The sequence below is a fragment of the Trifolium pratense genome, linkage group LG3 (genome assembly GCF_020283565.1).
Source record: "Trifolium pratense cultivar HEN17-A07 linkage group LG3, ARS_RC_1.1, whole genome shotgun sequence".
NCBI lineage: Eukaryota > Viridiplantae > Streptophyta > Magnoliopsida > Fabales > Fabaceae > Trifolium > Trifolium pratense.
Genome location: NC_060061.1, coordinates 52,647,829 through 52,667,447, shown reverse-complemented (window position 1 = coordinate 52,667,447; position 19,619 = coordinate 52,647,829). Strand labels below are relative to the sequence as shown.

Below are 19,619 nucleotides of genomic sequence, written 5' to 3'. Positions count from 1 at the left end.
TTTGCAATTTCAAAAAATATTATAGGAGTCGATTTGAAAATTGTGAATCATATGGTGGAAGAAATTTCAAATTCCTAGTTTTTTTTGTGTCATTTCAAATTTCTTAAATATAACTTCATAAATTTCTATCATTTTAAAAAATTTCCAAATTAATCATCAAAACAAAAGAATTTGTATTCACTCAAAACATTATTTAAATTCAGATATATGATTATATGTACGGAGTGCAGATATAACTTTTCATGCTTCATAGTATTGCTAAAAAATATTATAAAAAAAAGTTTCGGTGTTCAAAACTCGCTAATGTCAAGTCAAACCCGAGGCATTGCTAATAAATATACTTTCATATCCTACTTGTGAGTACGAGCTAACTCCTTATCAAATGAGTTAACTTTTGTTGGCAATGTTGCTAAATTTTTCACCTAGCTTTGACCATTCATCTCTAATATTTTCCTGAATTTTCTTAGCCGGTTCATGCTCATTCATCTCTCAAACAATGTACTTGTTCCCTTAACTCATCTCTTTGAACTTTTAGAATCTTTGCATTCTCAAAGATTTCACTCTTTGTATGAGAAGCCATGTTCTTTCAATAAAAAGATCTTTTCTGCATGTGGAAGAAACGAAATTGGAGAAATTCTTATGCGAGTCATCACCTAAGCATTAATGTTTAGGCACAACCAATCACATAATTACAACTCATTAATTAATTAAAAAATTACAAGTAATTAATAAAACAAAATCTCTTTAACAAAAAAAAAAATTAACAAAACAAAATCTCTATAAATAAGGAAAGAAAATAAAAACATACATATGCACTTTATACTTTATATTTCCTCATAACTCAGTTGATGTTAAAGTACAAAAGTAATTATATTTTTATAGTCTCACAAGAACTGATGCGATATCGATGTCGTTCAACAATTAATATTGTTTTAAGTATAAAGAAAGTCTTTGTTTGTTAATCATCCAAACTCACAACATATATAAATCAAAGAGATGGAATTGTTGGAATTAGACTGCATTAACTCATTCATATACACTTCTCTGATTAGTTATATAGATTCTAATTATTTCCCAATATCATCACGTATTGCTCATCGTGCGTTTCCGTCCCCAGAGAACGACGAGAAATCTATTAAACCTATCAAACCCCGATCCCTAGGGTGCTTAATCGATATAAAAGCATTAAGTTCCAATACTTTGAGTGAATGTTAAACCTAAATCTATTCCTAGAGTTTAACATCTAAGAGACCATTATCCTAGTTCTAGATTCAAAAAGTATATTCCTATATCATTTCAAATCAAAGATTCAAACATTGAAAACAATGATAAGATCAATATTAATAAATAACTAAAACCATATATAACGCCATGATAAAAAAAAATACATACTAATAGAGTCAATTACACCTAATACCAATAAAAGTATCTTTAGCTACTCATTACCATGGTAGCTTTACACAAGTGAGAAGAAAAAAGATGAAATAACAACACCGGTTGATTCCTCAAACAGTTGGCGTGCATCCACCTTCGCTCCGTGCTCAAACTCTCTGCCTTTCTCCTCTGTTTCGTGATGTTCTCTGATGGTGTGTTAGAGTGAATGATCCAAGGCTAATGCATCCCCTTTTATATGCTTGAAAAGTATATGTTAAGCCCACTTGTACAAGGCGGTTTGATCATTGCTTTTCAGACCACATGTGATACTGCTCCAACCAAGACAACTTAGTAGTGAAGAGTCAAAAGAAACGGTGTTGTACTTCTTTTGTTTTGGTCCAATAGAAAATTTTCTTCTTTTTTTTTTTGGTACAGAAAATTTTCTTCTTTAATTAAGAGGATAAGTGTAGTCCGAGACCAATTATAATTATCTTAGCCTTCAAGTATATACTTGTATTTGCTTCCATTTGTCCATTAAGCTAGTAAAACCTACAAAAATGAGGGAAAATAGCTTAAATACTAATTTGCCAATAAAGACTAATATTTACAAATAGTTGGAGGTTTTGTATCAAATGACTTATAAAATAAGTCAATAAGTGCTTAAAATGTATAGGTAAAATCACTGAAATTTAGCACTTATCAGTTGACAAAGATATTGCACGTAATATGTAAAGATCGGTGTTCGAACTATGATACTCCCATTTATTTAACTTTAAAAGGGTGAAATTCTATTCACTAGACACCACTTGACCAAAAAACTAAAAATAAATAAATAATTCCTCTATTTCATAATATAAGCAAAAATGAGTCAAAAAAACCTGATATAATTGGTTTAAAATTTGGATTTGTTCCTCCAAGGATTTGAGGGGGCATATACTTATAGTCCTAGGCTAGTGGGGTGTTACGTACTGATATTGTGTTTTCTCTGTGTTTGGTGAAAAGAAGGAACATCCTTTGCTTATGGATGTTTGGCCTATATGTAGAAGAATATTGTGAGAGTAGTGGGTTAGGTAGTTTGAGATCATGGGGATGAAGTGGCTCCATGTGTTTCTACCTTCCTAGTCCCATCTCGCCCTAAGCATGACCAAGTCCATTTTCATCCAGTGGGATGTTTATTGGGCCAGTTGAGCCCAATTGGGCGAGTTGGTCCTTAGGTGAATGATATCCTAATATTTTGTCCGGTACAAGATGTAACAGCCCCCGGGCCCCATCATGGCGATCCCGGTGCTTTACCTCACGACCTTCTCCACCCCCCTCTCTAGTGGAGTTTTTGCCTTCCGTGGGAATCGAACCATGTACCATGGGGTTCAAGTACATGTTCAATCCATTCCCACTACCAATTGGGCTACGTAGCTCAATTGGTAGTGGGAATGGATTGAACATGTACTTGAACCCCAGGGTACATGGTTTGATTCCCACGGAAGGCAAAAACTCCACTAGAGAGGGGTGTGGAGAAGGTCGTGAGGTAAAGCACCGGGATCGCCATGATGGGGCCCGGGGGCTGTTACAAAAAAAGGCGCCTTTTTTGTAACAGCCCAAGCCCCTTTTCTACGTATTTAGTAGGCAATTGGTAGTGGGAATGAATTGAACACGTATTTGAACCCCAGGGTACGTGGTTCGATTCCCACGGAAGGCAAAAACTCCACTAGAGAGGGGGGTGGAGAAGATCGTGAGGTGACAGCCGGGATTGCCTACTAAATACGTAGAAAAGGGGCCCGGGCTGTTACACAAGACCAAATACATTCTCTTTTATTAACAAATTTTAACTTATATTTTAGAACGAAATGTGTACCTAATGAGTAATGACAATTTGGATTCTACTCGTGTCTCCTTTTATCATTTTTATCATTGTTATTTGTCTTAGAACTGAGTTTTGGGCCTAACTCATTCTTATAAAATCGGCTTGTAAGATGATGATTGCTCTCACTTTATAAACACATATTCAGGTCATCTCGCAACCGATGTGAGACTTGTTAACACCCCTACTCGCACCTAGCGCTGTTGTGCTTGGAGCACGGATATAAATGGTGGATGGTCCGATCAGTAATTAATAGCAGGCGACCCAACAGATCGTGGAGGAGGCTCTGATATCATTTTAGAATTTAGTTTTGGGCCTAACTCATATTTACAAAATCGGCTTGTTGATGGAGAAAGATTATTATTATTATTATTATTATTATTATTATTAAAATAAAATAGGTTACTAAATAATCCTTTTTTTTTTGGTTACATAATCCTCATTTGTTTGATGAAGAAAGAATTGATTACTGAAAGAAAAAGTACCTTTATATATAATCCTGCTCACTGTTGTTTGATTTATAAATATATAATTACTACCTTTATATTTATTAACTATTAAGGTAAAGAATATAATCCTGCTCACTTTGAACAAAATATAATTAATTACTATCTCTTCAAAAACATATTATAATATTATAATCCTGCACACTATTGTTTGATTTATAAATATAATTACTACCTTTTTTTTGGCGTACAAATTACTACGTTTATATTTATTAACTATGACAAATAAAAGATAATTTATTAATGCAATTGATTTTTAATAATATTGTATTAAATAAAAATTGTTAACAATATTAAAAAAATACACTTTCTAAATCTATATATAATGGAAATTATGCTAATCTTATTTCTTACAAGAAGTACAGTATAAGAAACATTTATATAAAAATGACTTATCACAACTATCAATATTATTTATTGGGTGTTTCATGCATTACTTTGGTCTTAGTTTCAGGTAAGGAGAAAATTTACTTTATCTTTGAGTTTTATATTTCATAAACAACTTACCAACTTAAATTGAAAATTGTCATGGTTTGTTATATTAATATTAATATTCATATAGACTACATATTCAACAATAAAGTGATTATCTCTTGAGTTGTCAAATGGGTTGGCCGGCCCGGTCCGGTCCGGCCCGGTTGACCAGTCAAAATAAATGGCTAGACTGGTCTGGCCCGATTATTATTGGGTTAGTAATTATCAAGCCCGGCCCGACCCTTGTGGGCCAACTGGGCCAGACCGATTCATTTCATTTTACTTCTTTTTTTCTTTTTATTCAATATTTTTTATATTATTTTGATGTTAGTTCTTCATAATTATAAATTTTATTGAGATATTATTTGATGCAAGTATAAATAATTTTTACATCAACACTAAATATCAATTAAACTCTAATTTTAAGTAAATATACCCCTTTTTATTAAGTTTACACGTTTAAATATATTTTTTAATAATAATTTATCAATTAAATGATAATTTTTCATTGATATTATTTTTACAAAAATCACAAAAATATATTTTTATCAATTAAATGATGGGCTAATGGGTCAGCCCAAAATCCGGTGGGCTAGTCCAGCACAACCCGATGTCCATATGGGCTAAATGGGCTTGGCCCGAAAAAGTCCGATTATATTTTGGACTATGTTTTTGAGGCCCAGCCCGTCCAAGACCATGGGCTAATGGTCAGTCCATCAGCCCGGCCTATTTTTTACAGTTCTAATTATCTCTTCAACAAAATAATGATTATATTTATATTCATACAGGATTGGTTACTAGTTTGGAGACTTCATTTGGAGAGCTTCGTCGCAAACCATGCTTAATTGGGATTCCAGGGCAATATTGTTGCATAGAAAGTTGTTCTCCAAATTGTGATAAAGACTGTAAACAAAAAGGATATATAAATGGTGGAGTATGTGATAAAGTAGGTCTTGGACTCGTATGTTGTTGTTATATAGTATAGGTAATGAATCATATATATTGTATTACTTGAATTTCTAAAATAAAACATGAAGCTAGTTTAAGATATAGCTTTACACCATATGTTACAAATTTGGATTTGATAAAAAAAAATTTAATTAAAAGTGCCTAATTTAAATCATAATATCACCAATATAAGGATGATGAAAGAATGAATTTTATTATTTCACCATGATGTGCCTATCCACAGAAGCGCCAATGTTATTTGAGGTGAAGCATGATGAGAAGGTTTTGAGTCCATGTTTCGAATGTTAAAGGATAGTCACTTACAGACCAGTCTCGTTATTCAATTGCACATCAAGTTTCGATGTCTTCAAGACCATCATACATCAACAGAGAAGATGAAGGCTTGGGAGTCCAAAGAACCGAGCTTTAACCAATCATGAACGTTCATGAGAGAGAATAAATCCTCGTTGTTAAAACTTATATGGAGTCAAAGGCTTCAAGAGAAATTACAGTCACGAATACAATAGAGGAAAGTCTGATCTTGAGACAGAAGTGGGAGAGAGATTCATCTTTTTATGGTTAAGTAAGGAAAGTAAGCACCGAGTTGTGACACACCAATTAATAAAAACAATTAATCTTTTCAAAAAGCTGCAACTTCCGAATCCAAGACCAAGCAAGAATAAGTGGGATTAGGAAAGAGTCTATCATATTAATTCATTCTTTATCAAGCAATATAAATTATGTAAACAAATCATGAAATATAGTAAAGTATATATTAACACACAAAAAAAAAAGTAAATTTTTGAAAATTTTAATAATATTATAGTCCTGCTGACTTTTTCATATTTAGAATTTACTCAAATGTTAATAATATTAATTTAAATTCAAATACATTGTCCAAGTCTATATAATAGAAATGATGTTTGTCTTACCTTTTAATTACAAGATAAAAAACATAAGATAGAATTCTACAAAAATGGCTTTCTACAACTATCAAAATTATCTTTTGAGTATTTCATGCATTGCTTTGATCTTAGTTTCAGGTAAGAAGAAAACTTATTATTTTATCTTTGAATTGTATATTTATTTATTTATTTATTTCATATTGAACAAAATATTGATTATGTTTATATTGATTCAGGATTGGTTACTAGTCTAGAGACTAATTCATTTGCAGAACTTCGTAAATCATGCCTTATTGGAATTCCACAACAATATTGTTGCATAGGATCTTGTACTCCACATTGCAATCAAGATTGTAAGCAAAATGGATTTATAAATGGTGGAGTATGTGATAAAGTAGGTCTTGGAATCGTATGTTGTTGTTATTTATAAGTGTGATGAAATCATATTGTATTGCTTGAATTAATAAATTAAAATAAAACACGAAGTTTAATATATAGTTTTACACTTCACATTGTCTTATAGTGCGTTTGGATAGTAATTATTAGAAATTTTAAGCAATTTAAATGATTGTATTTGAATTACTTTTATTTTTAAATATGTGTGTTTAGATAGAATAATAAGAAATTTTACCGTGAACATTTTGGGCCATTTTTATAAAAATGTAAAGGACAAATTTGAAAAATTTTAGGGACCAATTTGCAATTTTTGAAAAAATTAAGGATCTATTTGCAATTTCAAAAAATATTATAGGAGTCAATTTGAAAATTGTGAATCATATGGTGGAAGAAATTTCAAATTCCTAGTTTTTTTTGTGTCATTTCAAATTTCTTAAATATAACTTCATAAATTTCTATCATTTTAAAAAAATTTCAAATTAATCATCAAAACAAAAGAATTTGTATTCACTCAAAACATTATTTAAATTTAGATATATGATTATATGTACGGACGGCAAATATAACTTTTCATGCTTCATAGTATTGCTAAAAAAAATTATAAAAAAAAAATTTGGTGTTCAAAACTCACTAATGTCAAGCCAAACCCAAGGCATCGCCAAAACGAAGATCAAGAGGCATTGAATGTCAAACTGTAATGTTTTGACATACATGGAAACTATTAAATTGAATTTATATATATAAAGAAATAATAACATTTAATTGATGATACGGTACCTTATTTAAGGTATCGGTATCATCAATTTTGATACCCTCTGTGTCACGTCATGAAATTCCAATAATAAAAAACTTAAGGTACGATATCATTAACCTATGAAACTCTCTTATATACCCTTATTGGAAATGCTCTAAAGGATGCTTTTCATTACCATAAATTGTGTCTCGGACTTCAAGAAACCATTATTTGCATCAAATCTACTAATTAGAAAATGTTTCCATTTGACTAATTAGTAATTAGAAACAATCAACATGATTCTGTCTGGTTAATGCATTCCTTTCTTATCAAGATTTGGTCAACAAAAAAATTCATTCCCTGTCAATCAATACAAAAATTTAGTACAAAATTCATGGAATATAACAAATCTGATTCTTATTACTTATTAAACATTATTGATGAAATACATTTTTAAGTCTATATAATAGAAATGTCTTACTTCTTAGTTCTTACACGAAATAAAATAAAATATAGGATTTTACAAACATGACTTCTTACAACCATCAATCTTATCTTTTGGGTATTTCATGCATTGCTTTGATCTTGGTTTCAGGTAACGAGAAAAGTTATTTTATCTTTGAGATGTATGTTTCAAAAACAATTTACTATCTTAAATTGAAATTTTTTATGATTTGTTATATTAATATTCATAGACTACATATTCAACAATAAAGTGATTATCTCTTGAACAAAATAGTGATCATATTACCGATCGTTAGTTGGTTTAATGATGTTTGACATTGAACTTAGTAGGGAGGACTACGGTTTGATCCCCGTAACTGCTATCGGGAGTGTGCTGCAACCACTTGATGTCAGAATTGACCCCGAATCAGATTAAACCGGCATGTGGTAAACGCAAAAAATAAAAATAAAAATAGTGATCATGTTTATTATAATTTTTTCAGGATTGGCTAGTAGTTTGGAAATTGATGCATTTCGCAAAGATTGCTTAATTGGGTCGCCAGGGAAATATTGTTGCATAAAAGAATGTACTCCAAATTGTGAATACGACTGTCAACAAAAAGGATATATATATGGTTCATTATGTGGTCAACAAGGTATTGGGTCCTTGTGTTGTTGTTTGTTACCTCCAAAAAATTAATCATTTTTTGTATCACTTGAATTGCTAAAGTAAAACACCAAGTTTAATATATCTTTTTGTCTCCACATTTTCATGTTATAAATTTGGAATTTATTTATATACAATATTGGTGTAATTTTCTTCTGCACCATTAATCATTTATGTAACCGTTTGATATCATTAAAATTATTTAACTTTAATTTGAGAGCAGAGTTCCTTGATGTGTTCATCTTGTTCATATATCACTTTCATACTTTATAGCATTGATAAAAAAATTATAGATAAAAGTTTTGGTGTTCTGAACGCGCTAATGTTAAGCCAGACCCGAGGCTCAAATAACGCTAATAGATATATTTTCATATTACCTACTTGCGGGGTACAAGTTAACTCCTTATCGACTGGACTAACTTTTGTCGGCAATGTTACTAAATTTTTCACCTAGCTTTGACCATTCATCTCTAATATTTGCCTGAATTTTCTTAGCCAATTCATGCTCATCTCTCAAACAATGTACTTGTTCCCTTAACTCATCTCTTTGAACTTTTAGAATCTTTGCATTCTCAAAGATTTCTCTCTTTGTATGAGAAGCTATGTTCTTAGCTACTTGTGAAGCAGATATATTAGCCCTAACAGCATTTATTTGTTCTTCTAGCATCTTCTTTCTTTCCTCTAAATATTGCAACTCATTGCATAACTCATTTTCCAAATGCTTAACTTCTCTAAAAAGGGTTTTGTTAGCTTCAAGACCCTCTTCAAGTTCATCACTTTTCAACAATTTGGCTTTTGTAAACTCTATTTTCTCGCCTTCGTGTTTGTAATCATAACTCCAACAAGTGAACTGTCTTGAAACTTCTTTAACCAATGATCTTATTTCAACTGACATTCCATCTTCTGAAGGTAAATGTGTGAGGTAATCTAAGGTAGATTCCATGATATTGTACTCATTAGGCCTTAAAAGAACAGAAAAATCTTTGGTGAGAAAATCTTGAAGTGTCTTCAAAGCTTTCTTGGTTTCTTCACTTGGAATTATTCTTTTGGATGATTCAGAAACCACTTTGTTGTCATTGGAAAGTGAAAGAACTGAGGTCTCAGCATCAAGAATAGCATAAAATGCTTCCATGTCTTCATCATCCGGATTTGTGACTTCGGATTTTTGTTGAGGTTTTTCTTGATGATCAGAAGCTGCCATGTTTGATGCTACATGAACAAAAGAAACTTAAAGCGTAAGTTTTTTTAATCTACACTGTCAATCAATCAGAATCGTCAGATTATTAAAAACGTTTCACTTTAAGTATAAGTACATTTTAATAAAGCTCAGAAATAATTGATTCTTACCTTTGACAACATTGGTGCCATCAAAACACACTATATCCATTGAATCTTCAGTAACATTAACCAATGTTTCGGTATGCAATAAAATCTTTTCTTGATTATAATCTTCCAAATCAGAATCAATATTCTCAGTTTCTCTGCTTAAATCTGAATCAAGATAAGGATCTTCAAATAGAATATCTTCCAAGTTAGCTTCTTGCTTGCATACATGAACTCCGCACGAGCTTATAGTCATATTTGATGGTCCAATTACTTTTTCACATGAAATCTCAATCTGATTCCAATCATCATCAACAAGATATGATTCAAGGTCATTCAATCTGATGGATGGATGAGTCCTCAAATCAGAAAGCCATACATGATCTGTCACTAGTTCTGAAAACATTATTGGTATTTCCAATTCATAAACTTCTTCACTGTTTATATAGAATCGGATTTCGCAGCTGAAACTCTTCTTCATTTTACTCTCTATTGCAAGAGCAAAGCATAAAATAATTGCTGGAAATTTTTTTCTCACCCAAAAGGTCATATATTCTCCTTTGGTTATGTGGTCAAACCATTCTGGAACCCTTGTTCCAGGAACCATAACTTGTAACTCATATACCTCAAAAGTTTCCTGTAAAAAGAAAAATAAAATCAATAAGATGGTATCAAAGTCGCCATACAAGCTGGTTTTGTGAGGGTTGAGTTAGGCTCAGCTCGAAGTCTAAGATGGTATCCGAGTATGTTATTAGGTCACAGCTATTGGGCCACTAGGGTCACGCTCCATATATCTTGGACAGTAGGGTGTGTGTTAAGAGTCTCACATTGGCATTTCTCGCCTTACAAGTTGGTTTAGTAAGGGTTGAATTAGGCTCAACTCGAAGTCTAAGATAGTATCAGAGTTTGTTATTAGGTTACAGCTATTAGACCACTCGGGTTACACTCCAGATGTCTTGGACATAAGGATGTATTTTAAGAGTCTCACATTGGACATGAGGATGTGTGTTAAGAGTCTCACATTGGCATTCTTTACCTTACAAGCTGGTTTTGTAAGGGTTGAGTTTGGCCAACCAAAATTCTAAGACTTATTATAAACCTTAGTTTAGGGACCTATTTATATATTTTCAAATAGTTCAAAGCATGAGAAAGTAATTAAACCATTTAAGAATGAGGAAAACCTGGCGTATTAATAAGTTTGATGATTCTGCAGTCAATGATATGCAGTTCCTTGCATTGATGAATTGTAAATTGGGAGGAAGGCTTGGAATTTCTTGGAGCTGTTTGCAGTTGTCTAAGTGAAGCAATTCCAAGGGATAATATTCTTCTATGCACCTTGGAAGAGTTACAAAATTACTTCCTGAAAGGACTAATGATGATAAATTTGGGAAACACTTGAAAATTATGGGAAGATCTTCATCTATAAGACCACAGTTTTCTAGATTCAACGATTGAACATTACCAAAAGTAAGAGTAGATTGTCCTAATTCTCTCAATTTTGTCAAAAAACTTCTAAGTTGTGGACAACCTTCAATATCAAGGTTTTTAAGATTATGCAACATGTCAATGTTTTCTGGGAGTTCCTTGAGGCTCAAGCAAGATGTCATGCTAAACTCTTGAAGAGCAACAAGATTTCCAATGGAAGGAGGCAATTCTTCAATAGCAGTTCCTTCAATGGAAATAGATATGAGATTTTCCATTTTCTCCAAAATGGTTGGGAATTTTTGAAGACTTGAGCACCAATTAAGAATTAGACTTCGCAATGATGTCAATTTGATGGCATGTGGAAAATCCTTAAGCTTAGTGCATCCATAAGCCCTTAACTCAATAAGTTTGTCAAGAAATCCAACTGAGTCGTGAACTTGTTCTAGATTTGTACAATAGTCAAGATTTAGTTCGGTTAAATTTGGAGCAGCAGAAATGTCTGGTAGCTTTGTTAAGAACTGACAATGACTCAAATCCATAGAAGTCAAAGAATCCAAATGCTGCAAAATAGAAATGAATTATTAGACAAACATATCTACGAAAAGAACCAAACATGGTTTCAAGTCGAGACCTCTAAGTCAACAAAAGAGACCCCTGACTTGTGTCACCTCATTTAAACGCTCTAAGTTCTATATTACTAAAGTAAATTCGAAAAAACAAATTTTCTAATTATTTTCTATAAGGTCCATTCATATATAGCTCTAAAGGGACAAAGTTCAAATCCCCTCTGAGACGGTTTCAAAACCAAAGAAATGACCTTGTAACCTATCATAACAGAAGAAAGAAAGAAATATGTAAAATGATAACATGAAACCTTACCTTGAATGGCTCTTGCATTGTAAAATGACTGCGCGACAAATTGAGTACAACAAGTTTCTTTGGATGAAACGTTGATGGTAAAGATGATGAAGGATATTCCACCCAATCAAGCAACCTTAAATTGTTTGGAAGATGTTGAGGGCTTCCATAAAAGTTTCCATTTCTAACTATAAGAATTTTAAGATTTGTCATCTTTTTGAAGGAATCATCTTTCAAGTGTACCATATATTGATCAGGTAGATCCACCATCATGCCTTGAATACTATAAGTCCCCTTTTAAACCAAAGAAAACATGAAAAGTTATAATTTGATAAAAAAATTGTAGACCTCGCTTATTTTATCTACCGGCATAAACAATTATGATATGGTTTATGATAATATCATAAGTTGTTTTCGTCTTATTTCCATAATCTATCTAGGATAGCTTATGAAAACAATTTGTAGCTTATACATAAGCACTTATAGGGTAAGTGTTTATGCTATAAGCCTATAAATGCTTAATTAAGTTGTTTATTATCCAAACATGACTCAAGTTAAACAAAACAATGAGAATAACAAACACATGCCACTTACCGAACTTTCGGTTAGTACTTCAATAACATCTTCATGATTCCATAACCTACTCCGTTTTCCAGGCTCTAACGGAGAAACTTCTCTAACAACTTCCCTACCCATGTCTTGTATCAAATCATGCATTCTCAATCTGTTATATTCATCGATACTTACAAGAGACCTATCGGTAAGTACACTGATACCAAATTTCGGAAAAAAACCACAAGCTTGAAGTGTTTTTTCGACATATTCAACTGTCTCTCCCTTGAAGAAACATGCTATATCCAAGAAAATTTCCTTCTCATTTTCTTCTAAATTATCGAAAGTTACTCTAAGCACATTTTGAACCTCTTTATTAGGAATTTTTTCATATTTTGCCAATGCAGATTTCCATTCCTCAACTGTTTTACCAAACAAATTTGATCCCATTACTTTCAAAGCTAATGGAAGTCCTTCAGCATAGAGTACAACATTATTGGAAATCTCCATATAGCCCTCATTAATTGCTTTTCTTTTGAATGCATTCCATGTAAAAAGTTCAAAAGCTTCTTCGTGATTTAGTTTCCTTACTTCATAAGTTTTGTCAACTTGATGATTAGCTAATAATTGCTTATCTCTTGTTGTTATGATTATTTTACTTCCGAAACCAAACCAATCGCGTCCTCCTGCTAATGCTTGAAGCTGTTCCAACTTGTCGACATCATCAAGAATCAGAAGCACTTTCTTGCCACATAATCTCTTTTTTATAATAGGGATACCTTTATAAACATTTCCTAGCATAATATTCTTTATACCAAGTGTTTCATAAAGAAGTGTTTCTTGAAGTTGAACTAAGCCTTGTCTTTGAGTTGAACTTTCTCTTATATCAGTAAGGAAACTTGTGGCATCAAATTGATTAGCAATTGAGTTGTACAATGCTCTTGCAATTGTTGTTTTTCCTATACCTCCAAGTCCATGGATTCCAATGAAAGAAACCTGTTCACCAAGATTTTCAGTTTGCAGAAGTGATTTCACTTCCGATATGCGAGTTTCTAGTCCAACTGGATGCTCAGCAATATGCAAAAGGGTGTGATTTAGTTTGCTAGAGACCTCCTCAATGATCCTTAAGATAAGCTCAAATTCATACCTATCAAGTTACAAGTTTCATCATAATTACTATCACGGTTTTTATAAAGATATGCGGTCATAATTTAGATCGCAACATCAAGGTTTTTTATGTCTCCACACAATCATGTGTCAATGATGTCGTATCAGTCACGATATCAAGGTTTTTTATGCATCCATGACCACAAGTGTTTGCGATTAAGGTTGTATAAGCATATGCTTGTGATATTCTTTACCATCAAGGATTGTGACCACAACAGTGGTTTAAACCTTTGATTACTACAAATTAAAAAAATGGAATTGAAAGGTATATATGCAGGTAACAACTTGAACTATTTACTTCGCGATGTTATATCATCGGTTTTCAATAGCAGTCACAGACTCACAGTCATGTTGCAATCCTCCATATTGCAAAGAACCACGGTCAAATGTGACCGGTCCAACCTCAATTGCGGTCGCATTGCAATTTCAACATAAAAAACTGTTATGTCACGGCTGAGATCGCACAATCACAAACCTTTATTTAAAACTCGAGTTATATCATATTATTGGATTAATAGATATATGTATAGTATTGATCTATGATCTATGATGTATATAAGAATATAAGAATAGATTACATACCCATTTTCTAAGCTCCAACCTGAAAAATTGGCTGCATCAAACAAGGCTTTTTTCCACTTTTTCAACTTTTCAACATCATCCTTGAATGTAACTTCATGTTTAGCCATTGCTGTTCCAAAACTTCCTCTTTGATGCCTTACAAAAGAAGGGTCAACATAGTAGAAAACTGGAAAAACTAATTGTCCCTTTGTTTTCCAACATTCAAGAATCTTAACAAGCTCATCAAGACACCAACTTGAAGATGCATAGTTTGTAGAAAACACAATGATAGAAATTCTAGATTCTTCAATTGCTGTTAGAAGAGATGGAGATATTTGTTCTCCTCTTCTAAGCTCTTCATCATCTATGAAAACATTGATGCCCTTTTGGCATAAACCATGATAGAGAGAGCCTGTGAAACTTCTTCTTGTATCTTCACCTCTAAAACTAAGGAACACATCATAACTCCATCCACTTAGCATATTATGGAAAAATATGATCGAACACGAACGGAATTTTAGGCTGAATCGCAGACTAGGTCGCAAATTGTTGATGCTACTCTTGATGAGGATATTCAAAATACCATTTTCATAAATGAAAACAAATATTTGACTTTGAAGTGCTATTCAAAATACCATTTTCATAAATGAGAAATGAAGAAAAAACAAGTGTTGAGTTGTTTTTTGACTAGTTGAAATGTTAATGTTAGATATATATTTTTGTGGCTGAAAGAAGGATAGTGGGGTAAAGTAGGGTATCAAATGTTTATATGTTCCTTTTTTTCACAAATGTTTTTTTTTCTTGGATCATACTTCATGTCACCAAAAAAAATATCTTTTTTTTCAACTCTCCATGATTTTTGTTTTTGACTTTTCAACGGTATTGTTCTATAACCGAAGCATTAAAATTATCGAATTTACCGAAGCATTAAGCTTCACGATTGTAATTATGACTGCATTTACTCGCGTTTCTCGATCGTATCTAGGCTCGCAGTGTAATCACAACCGAAGCGACTACTAACCGTCGATATTACCAAAGAGTTTTGGACTTGAACCCCATCTAACAAAGTTGTTTATTAGTAGTATCTCTTTAGTTTCTTTCTCCCTTTGGTCTATGTTCATTTTTTGTCCTTTTACTCTTGTCCATTTCTACTCATGGACAGCAAGGGAAGATGAAAATGTAAATACTAAATATTTTGTTTTTGTATCTAATATATTTACCTATATCCTTTAACATAAATTTTCTCTTAACTTTCTCTTACAAGTGTCCTAGTGTATTATTCACATTGTGTATTTTTATTTATGAAAATGAATAAAGTGAATCGTACATAACAAGATCACATGCTTAGGTTCTTTCTTTTCTTGACTTGGTTGTGAGTTGGGAATTAATGAATGTGGCCTTAGTTTAAAGATACAGACGAATATGTGCATAAATCAGTTAGCTAACATGCAAAGTCAACCAAAAAACAAATCACAACCCCACAAAGGCACTAACTGAACGCAACTTGTTCCCTTTTTTAATAGAATGAAATCAATTTAATTTAGCACTTTCCCTATGCACACAAACAACAATAAGTGAGATGACAACTTGTGTAGTGTAGTGATTACAAAAAAATATTCCTTAAGTTAAATAAGTAGAATGTCTAGAGTTTAAACTTCAATTTTGTATATATAATATGATGTTTTTACAACAGAGTTAAATTCACGAGGACATTTGACTTAATTTAACATGTAGAAAAATGTGTCACAAAAAAATTGAATAAACCTTCAATTTGATCCTTAACCTAACAACCTATCTCGAATTTAGTACCTAAACTATAGAAATATTTTAAATAGTCTCTAAGCTATTAATAATCCATCAATTTGGTCTCCGAACCATTACTTTCTCTCATGTTTTTAAAAGAATTGAGGGACTAAATTGATGTATTAATAATGGTTTATGACCTATTTAGTATATTTTGATAGTTCATATGAATCAAATAGAGAAATTGATAGTTTAGGGACCAAATTGATTACTTATTCTAAAAAAAATATTATAGAAAAACCACAAGACCACAACCATGAATGTCCATTATGTAATTACTAAGTAGTTTCTTTTGTAAAATGGCATGTCTAGTAAGAGAATTATAAGAATATGAGAGAATTCACAAATTCAAAATTTATCAATGTTATGCCTCTGCATCAAAAGAAAACAAACAACATTATTGTATCTATACAATTCTTTAAACTCATAAGATGACATAATGCCTCCACCACTTTCCATACATAAAATATAGGGCTAATGCATACACTAATCTATCCTCTTGCACTTCTCTACTATTGCTTCATTTTGAAATTCTACAAAAAAAAAAAAATTATTATAGTGGTTCATATATAGATCTTTTGGGGACTAAAACAAAATTTGTATAATTTATGAACGGATACAGTCGACCTAGAATCCGTGCAAGTTGGTCTATAGTATAAGGTCTCATAATTTTCGGATACATAGATCAAATAAATCACATAACGGTATGATCATATAGATCGCCTCTAAGCTGATCGATAGACAATGATACTCAACACTATTCACTCTTCTTGTGTCGCAGTAGTTGAGACGACCATTCAGTTGGTCTAAGTTGATCCTTCTAATCACACAGAGTAACATCAACATTCATCCTAAACAAATAAAGTTTTCATTTGTTGTAGTAAATTGCAGCGAGGTTATAGTTCACTTTGTCCGAATGAGAGTTCATTTGTGTTGTGAATAAAAATGAACCATGCATACACATCAATATATACAAATTTTTGTGCATTATCTAGTCCACATAAAACCACACACAAAAAAAAATTCCTAATAACTAGAAGTCTTCAGTAACTACTCTTTTTTCCCTTTCTCTTGACCCTCTCATTCTTCTTCTTCCCTCCTTTTTTCCTCAGCTCCTGTCCTGATCCCATATCAGTAGCCATGGCCCTATCAATATTAGTTTCACAATTTAGATTCCTATATGAAGCTGAAACCTCGTCTAGAAACTCTCTATATTTCTCGACAACTGCAGCAATTACTTTTTCATGGTGCAAGATATCAACCTGCAGACATTGATACTCGAAAAATTAAAATAATGTACATGGAAACTAAATCTGTGAAACTTGTATCAACAAAAGTATTTCTAAAGTTCCCGTAAACTTTGTTGAGACTAGAAGAAAAACTTGCCTCATCAATTCTGGAATCAAAAGGAATTTCGTGATCGTTAAAGTACTCTTCCTCGATAAATTCTTCCTCTGTGCTTTCCACTTTTTGCTTCTTAGCAACTCGTGTTTATTGTGCTGATCATCAGATAAGAAAATAGAAGACAGACAAAATAGCAAATATACAGAACCTCGACCCCTGCATATATAATGCAATGTCCCTGTCAACTGAGCTAAGTTCACAGGACGTTTGACCACATGAGTTAGTCGCAAATGAAACTAGAATTAGTTGAGTTACCCTTAGACGGCTTTGGCTTCTTCCCATGAGGAAGCTCTCCCTTTGTGCTTTCTACTTTTTGCTTCTTAGCAACTTTTGTGTTTATCATGAAATAAGAAACAATTAGAAAGTGAGGTTATTTGACAAAATAAATGCATATACATCAAACATTAACACAGTTTCCATTGATAAAATATAATAGTGGTGATTTGAGTTACCCATTTGCATTTGCGCCGGTGAGATGTCGTCCATTGGAGAGAGAGCGAGAGACTCGGCTGCCAGTTGGCAAGGTTTCTTTAAATTAGGAAGGAAAATTTAATTTAATGATGATTATGATTGATATTACCTGATCATAGTAGATTCTCCTCTTCGGTTCCGATGAGCGTCGGAGCACCTACACCTACTTGTAAGTACAAAACACCTCTCCACTCACCGGAACTAAAGAGGAGCACCAGCGGTTAAGGTCGACTCTGATCGGGTAAGATCAACGATGATGATAATAATTAGTATATAAGAACATGCATGCATGCATGTATGTCAGCAAGTCAAGTAAAAAATAAAAAGAAAATCTCACGAGTGAGGGAAGAAATATTGAAAATCAATGAATGAATGAATTAAGAAAGAAAAAAAAAAACGGACTCTGAAAACAAACGCGATTCTTAGTGAATGAATATCGGTAACTAGAAGAAGAAGAACCAGCCAAAAATTGAATTCAATCAATATATAATCTTTTTATTTTATTTATCTTATTCTTTCTTTATTTCTTTATAATTTTTTTGAGTAAAATTACAATCAATAATACAAAATTTGGAATATTATAAAAATTGATAAGGACAAATTAATAAATTTAGTAGTAATCTATTTTATTATATTAAATTAGAAGTAGATATTACGCCTTTTTTTACAATTTTTCCAAAAAAAATCCAAAAAAAAAGTGTGCGCTCACACCACATCAATTTTATCAAAAAAAAATTAATATGTGTTCCAATGTACAATTTTCAAAATTGAAATTCGTTAAAATTTTTGGATATCCAAATTATAAATTGTTATTTTTTTATATTAATTATTAATATGATAAAGACACGGTAAAATGTCTCGTGACTCATGTATTAGTTAATTCATAAGCTCAAAATTATGCCGATTCCAAACATACCCTAAGAGAATTATAAACCAACAAATAATTGGTTAATGCAATATATAATACTAATAAAAAGATACTATCTTTGTCCCATTTTATAAAATCCACTTTAACTAAATGTACTATTCACGTGTCTTGTGTTCACCATATTTTTCTAAGAGTATATAAATACAAATATTATTGTTTGATTTGTTTCGATAAATATTTTCAAAATATCAAATTTTTATAATTTTTACTAATAAATAAATAAAAATATTCGTAATCTTGACAAAAAAAAAGTATTTGTAATCAAAATCATGTATTGACATACGTGCAGTAGTGATCAATGAGTTCTTATATTTTGGAACAAAGGTAGTAAATAAGTACTTCCTCTATCTCAAATCTTTGGTATTTTGGGACTGCGTGCAGAAGTGAAAGGAAAGAGAAGGAATTGAGTTCAATACTATCATTAATAAATATAGGATAATTACATATGAATGAAAGGCAAACGAGCAACAAGTTGCGCCGCTAACCCTTTTTGAATGGCAAAATCAATTCTCTTAAAAACAACGGTCATAGTTGTAGGGAACGCAACATTGTTATTCATATCCTTTTGAACTCTTTGCAAAAGGGATTTGGGTTTTCTCCATTTGATAACCCTCCATTTAGAGAGAGATAGACATAATAAATATTAGTGAGACCCAGTAAAAGTAGGTCCCACTAATTTGTGGACCCCACTAATCTTTAATGTGTCTATCACTCAGCCTCTAGTGCTAGGAAGCCAAAAGTGTCAAATGCAAATGATATGAAATCTCGGATGTTAGAATTCAATCACTTGAAAACACAGGATGGAAGCTCACAAAAGAAAAT

General features: G+C 32.0%; 1 protein-coding gene across 2 annotated transcripts; it reads right to left on the bottom strand.

The window, feature by feature from the left end:
* Positions 1 to 231: 231 nt before the first annotated feature.
* LOC123915740 (TMV resistance protein N-like) lies at positions 232 to 14,877 on the bottom strand. Of its 2 annotated transcripts, XM_045966958.1 has the most exons (7): positions 14,213 to 14,877; positions 12,506 to 13,610; positions 11,933 to 12,205; positions 10,810 to 11,613; positions 9,653 to 10,265; positions 8,868 to 9,514; positions 232 to 538 (listed from the first exon to the last, which is right to left on the bottom strand). In XM_045966958.1, the coding sequence occupies exons 1-7, from the start codon at positions 14,671 to 14,673 to the stop codon at positions 479 to 481; spliced, it is 3,963 nt and encodes a 1,320-aa protein (XP_045822914.1). In that variant the 5' UTR covers positions 14,674 to 14,877; the 3' UTR covers positions 232 to 478. The 2 variants fall into 2 exon arrangements, with proteins under 2 accessions (XP_045822914.1, XP_045822913.1); XM_045966957.1 differs by lacking the exon at positions 232 to 538 and having other exon boundaries at positions 8,476 to 9,514.
* Between the last annotated feature and the right edge of the window lie 4,742 nt (positions 14,878 to 19,619).

Coding starts and splice junctions, on each gene's coding strand:
- LOC123915740 (XM_045966957.1), bottom strand. CDS start 14,673: ATGCTAAGTGGATGGAGTTATGATGTGTTCCTTAGTTTTAGAGGTGAA. Junction 11,614..11,932: donor CAATGCAAGAGCCATTCAAG/GTAAGGTTTCAT, acceptor TCTATTTTGCAG/CATTTGGATTCTTTGACTTC. Junction 10,266..10,809: donor CAAACTTATTAATACGCCAG/GTTTTCCTCATT, acceptor TTCTTTTTACAG/GAAACTTTTGAGGTATATGA.